Below are 13,788 nucleotides of genomic sequence, written 5' to 3'. Positions count from 1 at the left end.
TGTCAAAACCAAAACTCAACATCAGGTACATTCTGTAAAGAAGCACTTTTTGTAAAGACTGAATACAACATGTTTCACTTATTCTTCTATTATACACCTTTGCAGCTAACTCCAAGGATATCAGAATCTATCAGAATTTGTCAGTTGGTGTGAATACAACAATTATTATAAATGAAACAAGTTATTTTAAATGACCTTCCCCTAGGAATGTTCCTTGAAAAACATTTCATTTATCAAGGCAATTTTGCATCAAACAGAACTACATCAAGCTGAGCAATATGTTAGGATTCAATATGTTGAAGTACAAGTTTTGAAGTTATGAGACAGATGATGTTATAAGTACCTCCTTCCTGCGGTGTTCACTGTTCTCGAGATGGTCCAAAGTCCTTCTGAGCATCTGCCGCATCACATCAATCTTCCGTTCTAGCTCATCAATATCTTTCTGTTTCTCCTCTTCCTTCAAGGAGAGTTCCAGCACTGCACTCATCAGATGCTGACTGTGAGGTGTGTCCACACTTGGAACTAAAGTCTGTGGACCTGTAACAGTACAATTACAGAAAACAATTCCAAAAATATGTAATTTTTATGATAAAAATCGAACTAACCAGTAGAGGTTTCAGATTCTTTGAATATATTCCTCCTTGGGGTACTTATAAGCATTTAAATGTCTATTTAAAATCCCTACGACAGTTGTAACAATATTTGAATAAAAAATATTTACAAAACAAAAACTATGTTTTGTCTTGTGAGACCACCCTTACAGGGCCCTCCGGACCCCTGCAGCCAAGAGCAGGTAACTCTAGACCATAACCTCGTACCTCACTTTCCATGCTGAACGAAGGCAGACAGAATGTGGGGAGGTGGATGGGCATACCCCAAGGAGGAATATATTCAAAGAATCTGAAACCTCTACAGGTTAGTTCGATTCTTTTTTATATATTCCTCCTTAGGGTACTTATAAGCATTAGACAGACTCCTAAAGACGGAGCTAAGGAGTGGCATTCCGTCCGCATAAAACACCCCCGATAAGAAGTGGAATTTCCCAAGCTAAAATAGCAGAAAAAAGCTCACTTACCCGGTCACGTGTCCACCATAGCCAATCAGGCGGGGGCATGAGCCAGGGTCAGGGTCGAACATAGTATAATTACAATGCGAAACCTCGCTAATGTAAACAGTCGAGATAAACCCTCCCTCCCTCCCGTAATCAATCGGAAGTGAAGATAAGGGGGTCCCGCAATAAGCCGCAAGAAACAAAATGCCGTAATACATCTATTAAGCAAAGGAGAGTCTGTCAAGTTTGTAATGACTCGGTCAGCTCCAAATAGCAGCGGAGCAGATCTCAATGGGCAGGGCTGCAGCGAAGTAGCAACTGCCCTAACCGAATGAGCTTTCAAACCTACAGACGGGATATGCCCTGTGTGAGTATAGCTCATATGTATGGCAGAGACAAGCCACCGAGAAATGGTTTGCTTTGTCGCCGGAAGACCAGCCTTGACCCCGCCATAACAACAAAACAATTGGTTATCCTTACGGATACCCCTTGTTCGCGTGATATAAGCCTTAAGGGTCTTACGGACATCTAAGACGTGAGCACGTCGTAGAGAGGTACCGGGCAGGGGAGGCCGGGAGCTCAATAGGCGTCGTCACATGAAAGGCACTATCCTTCATAGGACGGTAAGTATCAGGTAGCCGTATGCTAACTCTGTCTTTGTGAAAAACAGTGAGCGCGGGATCGGCCGACATGGCGTGAATATCGCCAACCCGCCTGCCTGAAGTTACCGCCACAAGAAAAGCCGTCTTCCACGTTAACAGCTGGAGTGAAAGAGCCGACAGATTGTGAAATAGTGGACCGGACAGCCAATCAAGAACGATTGGCAAGTCCCACGGGGGATTAATCCACCGGGCAAACCGAACGGATTCTGTCCACGCCTGCAAAAAAACGCTCCACAAGAGGGTGCTGTCCCAAGAGAGCATAGTCAACAGGAATATGAAACGCAGAAATAGCCGCCAAGCCACCCACTGAATCCTGGGATTCGGGTGGGGCGCTCCGTTCTGGGATAGGAGGTCCAGTCGAAAAGGTAATAGAACAGGAGGCCGAGCCAGAAACCTGAGAATTAACGGAAACCAACTTTGCGCCGACCAAAGGGATGCAAGAAGCACAAGTAGCCGAGCTGGGAATCAGTGGTATCGAGGGGAACGCCCACAGTACCCTGCCCGTCCAATCTAGCTGACAGGCGTCGTTGGCTAGCGCCCTCGGATCCGGAATCCGAGAGCAAAACACAGGAATCTGGTTCGTCACCCCAGACGCAAACAGATCCACCTGGAACGACCCGAACAACTGGGAGATAATCCCGAATATCTCCCGGTCGAGCAGCCACTCGTGCGGGGCTAGTATACGCCGTGAGAGAGCATCCGCATGTACGTTGTCTACCCCCCGGGAGATAAACAGGCAAAACCCGAATGTTGAACTGATTGCACTAGAATAGAAACTGCCACGCCTCCTAAAGGAGTGACGGAGACACTGTGCCGCCTTGCTTGAGGATGTAAGACAGGGCCGTTTGATAGTCCATCTCTAGACGAACCACACGGCCCTGAACAAACACCCGAAAGCTCTCGGACTGCTCTCAGTTCTAACACATTGATGTGCAGGCTGACTTCCCGCTCTGACCAGACGCCTGAGACTGAGTGTTCGCCCAGGACCACCCCCCATCCTGTGAGGGAGGCGTCCGTCTGAACTGAGAGGGAAGGTGTCGGGGTGTCTAGGGGGATCCCCCTGGACAAATTCCCGACGTCCGTCCACCACCGCAAGTGAGGAATTAACCACTCGGGCGTCGCGAGAATAGTCTCGTAGCTCTGCGAGTAGGACCACAGCTGCGCTAACGCTTGCTGAACGGGTCTCATCCTCAGACGCGCACGCCAATCCACATACACTGTCGCCGCCATGTTTCCGACTGGAGAAACTGTAACACAGTCATCTGGACTTTGACGATACGGTACGGAGCGAGAGTATCCATCACACACAGTGTGGAAGCTCTGCTTAACTGAGGACCTAACGCCCTGAGAAGCCAATCGTCCAGGTACGGGTAACAACACCTGCCCTGAGACCTGGCTAACTGAGCTGGGATTAGCATAAGTTTGGTGAACACCCTTGGCGCCGTAGAGATGCCGAAGGGGAGCACACGAAACTGGTAGCACGTCCCGTCGAAGGGGAACTCGGCGGGATCGGTCGCCTGCACGGGGACAGCCACCTGGGGCAGGACTTCGGCGATCTTATCGTGAACCTGCCGCAGGGACGACCCAAAGGAGTACGGGACTCCAACCACCAACTCCTCCCTCCCTTCATCCTCCTCCATATCAACCTCGGTACAATCCTCGGCTGCCATACTCTCATACTCAAGAGAGACCGCCGAGGGTACCACAGAGGCTGAACATGAAGGGCTCAAAAGGTCGAGAGGAGCCAGAAGGGAACCCAGACCGGGGCGCCGAGGTGCCCGAGGAACCTGCCGCAACAGGTTTCCCGGGCAGCCCAGACTGACTGCCAGGCGCCGAGGCGACCGCCAGTCAGGGCACCAGGCAAAGACAGGGAGAACCCGAAGGCACCGAAGGCACACTATCACCACAGCCGAAGCCAGGATCAAGCTGCCCGGGGGAAGGCGCGTTCTCCGAGCCGGAGCTCGGGCCGCAGCCAACCCCCCCAGATGCGTCCGATCCACCCCCGACGACCGGCGCGCTGAGCTCCTTACGGAACCCAGACAACGCCGTGTCAATCAGGGATTTCACAGACGACATCTGCTCCTGAAAAAGAGTAGTTAATGAGTCAAACGGGACAACGGATGCCCATGCAACAGGGGGTGCGTTGGAGATAGGTACAGGGGCAGGTGTAGATACAGGAGGAGAATTTACAGACTTAGCAGATGAACTGACTGAGTATGGTTTTACGCCACTTTTAGCAATATTCCAGCAACATCACGGCAGGGGACACCAGAAATGGGCTTCACACATCTTAGCAGATGAAGCCTCCTTGGTAACTTTTGCCCGTTTGGGAGCCGATCACGTATAGCAGGCGGCTCCTGAAGACCCCTCTTTTTCACTGTGAGAACGTTTGGACGGGGGATCCTGAGCCCAGATATCACCCCCCGCCTGGCGAGCCAACAGCGACAGGGACCAAGTTACAACCAAAAAAGATGAATGAAAATGTTCAGAACAAGTCTCCAAATCGCCCATGCAGGGAAAAAAGAGAACCATACATACAGTAGCTGTTTCTGAGACACTCATAGTCGCTTAGGAAATTAAACTTCTTCGATGGACCCACGTCTTGCCAGTGAAAGGACAGCATGGAAAGTGAGGTACGAGGTTATGGTCTAGAGTTACCTGCTCTTGGCTGTAGGGGTCCGGAGGGCCCTGTAAGGGTGGTCTCACAAGACAAAACATAGTTTTTGTTTTGTAAATATTTTTTATTCAAATATTGTTACAACTGTCGTAGGGATTTTAAATAGACATTTAAATGCTTATAAGTACCCCAAGGAGGAATATATGAAAAAAGAATGATATTTTATACCTATTCTGACTCATGCTTATTTCCCTTCTCCTTTCGATGGTTAAGTGGAATACTTGAATCCTTTCAATTGAGGTCTTATTCCTTGTCTAATTATCATAACGGGGTACCTCCTTCTCTTTATTCATTAAAAGAAGTAAATCTTATAGATTTTGTGGATTTTAGATAATCTAGTACTCTTCAACGTCTAGTTATCTTAGAACGATTCATATGTTAAGATAAGGACTATTACCGAAACTGAATCGCAACCCATAAGTTAAGTAAGGACTATTACTCATCTGGGTTTATATCACTCATGTGCTGACTTATCAAGTAAGACAGGGGAACATGGACTCCCTGCTGGTGGCAATGGGTCAGTTGCCTAGTGTCAAGGAGTCAGTTGCTTAGCGTCAACGAGTCAGCGTGATCAGGGCGAGTTACTCAATGTCTGGCTGGAATCGTGAGTTGTTGTGCCACTACAAGTGGACCAAACTGGTGAATGCCTGATACATCCTCTGTAGCAATGTCTCGAAGACAATGGTTAGCAAACACTGTGTCAGATTTTCAAAAGCAACCTGTCCATGATGGATGATAAAGTGCGAGTGTTGACGCTAGTGATCTAACTTCATGAGTCTTGGACGCTCTAGGTGGAGCCAGTCCTGCTGCTTTATAAGCTTGTAGAATGACAGCTCTGATCCAAAATGAGATTTATGGTTCGAGAGACTTCAATAGTCACGGCAGGTGAAAGTTGAATGAAGAGACGTTTCTCTTTCTTGTAGCAGTCCGTTCTAAGTACATTTAAAGCTCTGACTGGGCATAGGGACAAATCCTCTGTGTCTCGTTGTCCGAGGACCGATGACAATCCTGGTACGTGAAATTGACAATCTTGTTGACCAGGTAGTTGATTCTTAGCTATAAAGTCCCATCTTAGTACCAAGTGGACTACAGCATGTTCCCCTGTGTCGAATCTCGGTCGTCCAAAGTCGAGCATATATTTCTGACATTCTTGCTGCTGTAGCTGAGACAAGGAAATATTGTTTTCTAAGTTAATAGCTCAAAAGTTGTGTCTCCAATAGGTTCATAATTGTCGCTGGTGAAATATTGCAGTACTATGTTGAGACCACATGCTGGGGCTCTAAATTTCTGTTGTTGAACCTCTAGTTTATATGATCTCAGTAGAGCGACGAGTTCAGAAACTTTGGTGAGTTTAACTCCTGTGTTCATTGTGATAACCGAGCTGATCGCCGCCAAATATGTTGAAAGTGTAGATCCTTTCAATTTTCAAGTTGATCTCAGATGACATAGATATTCTGCTACTTGAAGATGTGTAGCTTTCTCGGCCGAGAAACCTTTGCATGTAGTAATCTGATCGAAGCTTTTGCATTTATCATCAACGTTTTCAAGTAGAACGTCTCAAGGCCAGTGTAACTGCCTTCGAAGCTCTGGTAGAGTATCCTCTTTTCCTCAGACAGTGCTTAATACACTCCATGCCAGTAGCTGGAATCCTGCTGGATTGTCGTGCGGTAGTTTTGTGTGAGAGGATAGATCAGTAGATCCGGCCAATCTCGTAGACTCAACGTTGGTTCTCCAAAAAGTTCTATGAGGTCCGGAAACAACAATCGCCAATAAGGCGTGACCAAAATCAGTCATAGGAAATTGGTTTGGGCGATCGTGCGGTGTACCTGTGGTAACAGTAATGGTGGTAGAAATGTGTAAACATTTAGTCCTAGAGTGTCCAGCGCAAAAGCCTGTGGATCTGGTACTGGTCAGACGAACGTTGCAATTTGATGATTGAAGCGTCTCGCAGTTGGAATGCTTCTGGATGTAACATCCATTCCGTAGGAGATGGTATTACTTGTCTGGTCAAGGTGTCTGCTAAGACGTTTTCGCTCCTGGAATGTTGCAAGCTCTTATCCATAGGTTGAGATTGTCCAGTAGTTTGAAGAGTTGAAACGTCAGTTGCAATAGGGGTGATCTTGTTGAGCCTTGTAGGTTTATGTAAAACGCTACTGTCGAGTTGTCTGTGTGGATCATGAGAACTTAATTTCTCAATACATGCGCCTTATGTTGAATTGCCTTAATGACTGCCTAGAATTCTAGTTGATTTATGTGCAGACATAAACCAAACTCCTGATGCAACCTCCTCGTTGAAGTGTGCTCCCCATCCCTGCAGGGATGCATTGACGAAGAGATGTAGACTGTATTCTGGCTCTTGCAAATGAGCAAGACGTTCGACTTGTTTGTCCACCAAAGTAGATATTTCTTTAGATGCTGAAGGATGGATATCGCCTGCTGGCTGCCTAGATGAGGTGTTAGGAAGCGTTGAATTAGACGTATTTGTAGCCTTCCCCTGTGTTAGGGACTGCGCTGATATAAGGAGACCCAACAGTTTCTGCCATTCTCTTATCAGTAGAGGTTCGTTCAATGTGAAGACAAGTCTGTATGTTCGCCCACTGTTCCTCTGGCACTACGATTCCAACTGACTAACCATCCCAGTTGTGTTAGTAATTGGATTGTAAAATCTAGCCGACGTCTAAGTTGCTCTGCTAACTGATGCACCTCTATGCTGTCATATAGGTAGAAGGCACTGCGGAATCCTCTCAGATGTAAAAACACCACTATGGGTTTTGTCACACGTGTAAACAACCACAGGAATACTCTTCGATGTGGCGATTGCATGGGTTACTGAAGATTCAATACTCTAACCCAGACCTTCATGGCTAAGTTGCAAGATGAGTGGAGTCCTTGACATCGAAATAACGTCAAGTCTGCCGATGTAGACGCCAGGTAATCAGACATGAATTCCTGATCTTTCTTCTGTGTGACGAGGGCTGATAATATCATCCTCTCTGTCTCCTTTTCTGGGTTCTGGAAGTTGTTGATTAAGGCTTTCGTTGACAGATCGAGATCTAGCTAGTCTGAAGAATGTACGTCTAATAGTCGTATCTAGGTTAGCCAACTTCCTATCCTCTACTTTGTAGCTATCAGAGTCAGTGGAGTCACTGATGACATGAAAGTCGTCGTCAATCTCTGGCGCTCTGAAGAACGGTTGCACACTATGCAGAGGAAATTTCCTTGCATTAAACGCCGGTGTATGTTGACCTTGATGTCTGGTAGCATTCGTGAATGCTGACTTGAGGTTCGACAAAACCTGAGATATCGGCTTTATTGGCGGAATCGTCAACGTGTCAAAATCTTCGTTCACTATGCGATATGTCTCAGCCGAATTTGAGTTTATAAGTTGGCGAAGATATCGGTATGCCATCCGCTATCCAAGATAAAACTTCAGAGTCCGGGTAGACAGATGCATAATCTAATTCTTGGACGCTCGTATATGAAGCTGGTGCATCCTCATGGACGGTATCGTTGATAGATGCCATAGGAGTAGAATGAGTAATCGGCTGTCGATTCTCCACTGAACATTGTTGTTGCATAGCTAAGACAACTTGTCATGTAACAGTAGCCACAAAATCCTGGTCCACAGATGGGTTCGTCGAACTTTAAGGTTCGCGCAAGTGTGCGATGTAGTCGAAGTACTTCGCTGTTGACGTCAATGAGTGAGTGAGTGAGTTTAGTTTTACGCCGCAGCAATATCTCAGCGGGGGACACCAGAAATGAGCTTCACACATAGTACCCATGTGGGGAATCAAACCCGGGTTTTCAGCGTGACGAGCGAACGCTTTAACCACCAGGCTACCCCACCGCCCCTGACGTCAATGAGATGATGATCTCCATTTATGAGAGTTCAAGAACTCTTCTCCAGAAGCTAATTCTCTCTGCGCTGGTACAGGCAAAGTAAGTTGATTCGGGGACCCTTTTGCGAACTGTGTGGATACCATAGTTGAACTAGTAGACTGAGGCGAGGCGTGTTGATTGTCACTAGAAGGGTTCTTGGACCATGATGTCATAGACGAAGATCAGCGATGAGACAGATGTTTCCTATCAGATGACGACGTCTTGGACGAATGCTTCTGCGAACTAGGGTTCGTGCACCCTGCAGGGGTACTAGTAGATGTGTTCTGTGAAGATGTCAAGATGATCTGCGATTTAAGAGCCTGAGGTGGACTATCTAGATGTGTTAAGGCGTTCTCGAATGATGTAGGTGCATTCATCCACATGTCTGATTAGTGAAATGTGTAGATGATGTAGATCTCGCTGATGACAATTTCTTAGACAATCTAGACGCTCTCTTTTTCCTCACCAAAGGTTGTAGTTCAGTCGCTTCTTTATGGGGTGACTTCCTCTTAGAAGTAGATTAAGTAGCTGTCTCTGTAAGAGCAACACAGACAGGCGAAACCCCGGAGTTCTGCGTAGTGATCTGTGACAACTCACACTCCGATGCCCGAGAATCACCACTCACAGCCGCTGCCTTGCTGATACGCTTTTGTTTATCTTATACCTTGTGTAAACGTGCAAACAAATATTTATTAAATAATTCAGTTGATAAATGTGCACAATACTGACAACGTGATACTAAGGAACAGGAATAATGACAGCAAGAGGGGCAGACAGGGTGAGGATCAGCTGCAGACAAACAAAATCTGCACTGTTGACATGCCACCATTGGTAAAACAGCCACCTGCAACGGAGTGTAAAACACAGAATTTAGCAGAAATTTACATATTAAAATACATCGTGATGAATCTAAAAAGTATCTAAATACAATTCACAGCCACAAATTTAGAATATAAGGCCGAAAAACAAAGGATATAAGCTGCAAAAAGGACCCATATGACCGCCCAACCGTCTGCTTGGGTGATGCAGGAGAGAGTAATGAGAGCTGGGCTCAGGTCACATGGGACCGTATTGGTGGGGAAAGGGAGGCTACTCGTGGGTGAGTAATATTATGATCGCTTCAGGGAATTGAAAGGATTCAAGTATTCCACTAACTGTCGAAAGGAGAAGGGAGATAAGCAATAAGCCTGAGTCAAGATAAGGAAAAATTTATATTCTTTCTTGAAGTTTTTGCAGTCGATTCCACCATATGATGTATTGAAAGTAGTTCAAAGGACTGAAGAGATCTCTAAGTTTTCTTTTGCATAATTCCATTCTGCTGTTTGATTTACTGTTTCCAGGTTTAGACATGGCCACTTGTTTGCTAGTATGAAGTCAGTGAAAATATGGGACTCTTTTTTTTTCCTTTCCAAATTATCTACCTCTATTACATATCTGAAATGAAATAAATCCTGTATTTGAGAAAAACTCATCTCTACAAATACAGCATATTGTGCAGGCATAACAACCTATCAACAATAGACTGATAGGATTCCAGAGCAAACAACTATTCAATTGGTAAAACTATCCTCCATTGTTTGTAAACAGATCAATGGAATTGAGTTCCTTTCACATCAATGAGCTGTGACCAGTTGGGCGATAAAAAGCTACCTCATTAGCTTAGAAACTGACATTGTCCAAACTTGCATGAGCAGATATCTCTGAGACAATAACAGACATCCACTAATAAAAGCAAGAAATTCTCTTGTATCCAAAAAATGCTGACCAAATGACTAAAAGGCAACTTGATTCAACTAGAATAAGGTTCCTGAAGAGGGTGGTATAATGTGACATACACCAGCCATAAATCAACTCATTCATGTTTCAATCACTATGTTGTGTTGAGGTAGTGAAGTCCAGCTTTCAGGCAAAACAATATAGCCCTTGAAGGAGACTGGTAGACTGCCTAAGATGAGCAATACTCTGGACAAGAGTGCACAGTAGTTGCAGTGGAAAAAGTACCAATCCAGTATGGTTCTCTTGATTGACTGAAGCAAGATAAAGGTTTCTGTCTCTCCTCTACACTTCAAGCTTGCATTTAATCTGTACGCTAATGATACAGTACCTATAGGTTGTCTGTGAGGCACAACTAGCAGTGCTCCAGATATTTTTAAAACTGAGGAGTACATACTCCTGAAATTAGCTGAAGAGTATGGGAGCATTGATATGTCTCAAAACTGATGGTATTACCCTTGACCTTACAGCATAACCATGTCTTTGACTGTTTTACTGAAGTTCCATTCCCATACTACTGCATGAGCTTGTAGTAAATGAACTACCACTTTTCCAGGTTTTCAGAAGACACTGGAGTCTGGGTGGTAACCATGCAGTGATTTGAAACATCACCAGTCAAGGTTCATGGATATAACTGATTTGTCTGCCGCATGCAGAATGCTGGCTGAGCCAAAAACCATGAATTGGTGACTTGTCATTCTCTTCACGCTTTAGAAAAGAATAATAACAAACTAAATAATATCAAATAATGTAATAGAGGTAGGATATTCACAAGTATTATATCGTTATTTAAAATACACAAATAGTCCAGAATGAGCCAAGGAATAGTTGGAAATGACTAATGATGTGTACCACTGTACTGACATGAATTTTAAAGACTTATGGGCACATACTTGGTGTAGCTGAAGATGTACAACTTTGACTATGGCTCTGTCTGTCCTCAAGGCCACTCATCTGTAAAGCTCTTCTTCCCAGATCCTACAAACAGAACTAATATGATGAACACATATATAATGTCTAGGAGGGGAATATGATTGCTAAAATCAGTAAAAACAGGTCAAGGAGTACTTGTCATTGGTTCCAACAAGCTATGTTTGACTCTACTGACAACTAAAATGATTAGGTAACAAGGTTGACTGAATGTCATTAAACCATTACAGAGGAGCACATTGTTTACAATAGCAAGAATACTGCTGTATGCAGTGTGAAACAATAAGCAAACTAGCAAATGCATAGCATCTATCAAACTCTATGTGCATACATAACACAGCAATGAGTAAAAGTCATTAGAAATTTATACTGACTCAAAAGAAAATACAAAGCCTTAAGTATTAGGTCAGAAATTATGGACTTAGCCCCAACATACAAACACGTTGTGTAGCAACATTGTGAACGTATTAGTACAGGCATCCCTCGCCATAACGCGGGTCTTGGGGTCCATGGATGACTCCCTTCGCCATTAGACACCAGCGTTATAGTAACGATCACGTAACGCGGAACAAAGGCCAAGTAAAATCGTATTTTCCATGGCATAACAAAACTGCTATTTCCTGTATTGCGCCCAGTCAAAACTATATCGTATTGTTGGAGGTGAAAAAAAACTAAACTTTGTAAATGAAAATAGATGTATGTACATGAAACTTGCAGTCAAACATCACAAGACATGATAATTCAATTGTTGTTCCTGTCATGCTACCTGTTATTCAACTAAGCCGGAAATAGCAATCAGCTGGGCACAGATCGATGTTTTGGTCCAATGTACCGGTGATTCAGTTAAAAACGATCCGAAAATATAACATCAAAGAATTTCTATTCCATTATCAGAATAATTTATATGTCAAGCAGTTATTCTAACAGAGATCTTATATATTGCTATCGTATATGTATAATGCATGTTTTCTTTGAACATATTTAACATAATAATTAGCATTGCTAAGTACTTTGGGTTACCTGGCTGGATACATTTTACGTAGGAGACAGTTTGACAAGTCACCGCTGACTTCCCGCGGTACGTGCCACTTTGATTGTAAAAACAAAATGTTGGCAATTAATTGTCAAATATGACTTCAATGAGTCAATAACGCGGGTCTTGGGGTCAATGGATGACAAGGCTGTAATATGTTCGTGATTGCTGAGAAAAATGTGAAATTGGTGCTATCGCGGTAGGCGCGAAATGGAATGAGGTAATGCCATTTCACTCACGGTTTCTCCGTTGTTATTGTAAACAGTTTTAATGAATGAAAATGGGATTGAATTTAATCAAATAAGATGTGTTTTCTGACATCATACATTCTCAGATGGCGGTGTTTACCCACGCAATTACGCGGTGTGTTGCATCATAGCAAACGTTGTAAGTACTCGGCTGATGATCGACATGTCTTTATGATAAAGTTAATACGATGTTTTGCTGTTCATCTATTATTATTGATAAAAACCCTGCATGTTTTAAGCATCTGAAAAACCATGGATATGTACGATAAACACTGTTAATTGCAAGCCGCACTGAATTTCACTAGTTTACAACATGATTAATAAGAGCTCAAGAGCGGATTTGTTGATGTGCTATTTTTGATGACGTGAATATGTGTGATCACTGGGCAAATTTGTTTATGGGAGCCACGGATTACGGATTCCAGCGGTATCGTGAAGAGCGCGGTTTAACCGACTCTATCTAAAATTTCACTCAGAGGGCTATAGTGGTATTTGAAACATGAAGATATATGTAATCATTATCACACTTATCTGAATATCACACGTGGGTACCGTTGTACAAAGCGATCTTAACGCTAAGGTGACCGTAACTCCCATACCTTAACATAGACTTAAGGTAGTCTTAGCGCTAAGGTTGTTTTGTACAATGGCACCCTGGATTATTCTGAAGTATTTAGGCCATATTTTCAACTTATGTCAGGAAAATCAGCAAAGATACATCATATAAAACATCAGCAAAGATTGTACACATATTGTTGTATATTTCTCATTTGTTCCCTCATTTTTCCCATAAAATGTGAAAAGAAAGTGGTACAGTACCACAGCACTGGAAACAGCCAATGACATGTGCTTCTCCCCACCACCACAGGACGTAGCACCAGAAACACTTGGAGGAACTGGGCTTGACACTGTCAAGGGATGACTGTTGGAGCTGACAGCAGACTCTGACACATGCAACTGAGGAATACCATCATTTGATGTCACAGTAATGGAAGGCTCTGTGAACTGAAATGTCTCCATTGAATCAACATTTAGAACACCCTGATCTGTGGAACTTTCATCCAGAGGTCTGTCAGGTGGGCTACTAAGATCTGCTATAGATAATGCACTGTCTGATGGAATTGCTTGCTATTGACCCATAACCAGCAGCTGCTTCCATAGCGTCTAACCTACTCATGCTGGACGGTTTTCTGAAATTAACCTTGGCTTCAATACCAGGTGAACTTGGAGTATCTTGCTCACTGTTGATTAGGTCTATGTTCACATCATCCTCAATCAGCTGAGCAATCTGTAGCTTGACTTCAGGGGACAGGTCTTCAAGAGATATAGCAGGGATGTCCTCTTCATCAAATTCATAGTTGTCATACAGTCCATTCAGCTGAACGTTCAATCTTGAAGGAGCTAATTTATTCTGTGTTCTAGCATGGGTTCTCAACATTCTTGCCAAATGAAGCCTCTCATTTCTGGACCTCGGTGAATTTACCATCTTCAACAAAGAATCTTTGCTAAGTGGCTTCCTGTTTTTTTGAGTTGTT

The 13,788-nt window shown here is 44.0% G+C and overlaps 1 protein-coding gene across 2 annotated transcripts in view; it reads right to left on the bottom strand.

Annotated features, from left to right (window-relative positions):
- LOC124286612 (zinc finger protein 106-like) overlaps window positions 1–13,327 on the bottom strand; it is a 64,110-nt gene extending 50,783 nt beyond the window's left edge. For both annotated transcript variants that reach the window (XM_046722993.1, XM_046722992.1), the window contains exons 1-3: window positions 13,073–13,327; window positions 10,936–11,020; window positions 344–537 (exon numbers count right to left, since the gene is read on the bottom strand). In XM_046722993.1, the coding sequence (XP_046578949.1) occupies window positions 344–537; window positions 10,936–11,020; window positions 13,073–13,273 (480 nt within the window). In that variant the 5' untranslated portion in view covers window positions 13,274–13,327. The remainder of the gene's footprint in view (window positions 1–343; window positions 538–10,935; window positions 11,021–13,072) is intronic.
- Between the last annotated feature and the right edge of the window lie 461 nt (window positions 13,328–13,788).

This window comes from Haliotis rubra, unplaced genomic scaffold (assembly GCF_003918875.1).
Source record: "Haliotis rubra isolate DU_JTF1 unplaced genomic scaffold, ASM391887v1 Scf388, whole genome shotgun sequence".
Classification (NCBI taxonomy): Eukaryota; Metazoa; Mollusca; class Gastropoda; order Lepetellida; family Haliotidae; genus Haliotis; species Haliotis rubra.
The sequence above is the reverse complement of the archived record's forward strand: the minus strand, read 5'-3'. Positions and strand labels throughout refer to the sequence as shown.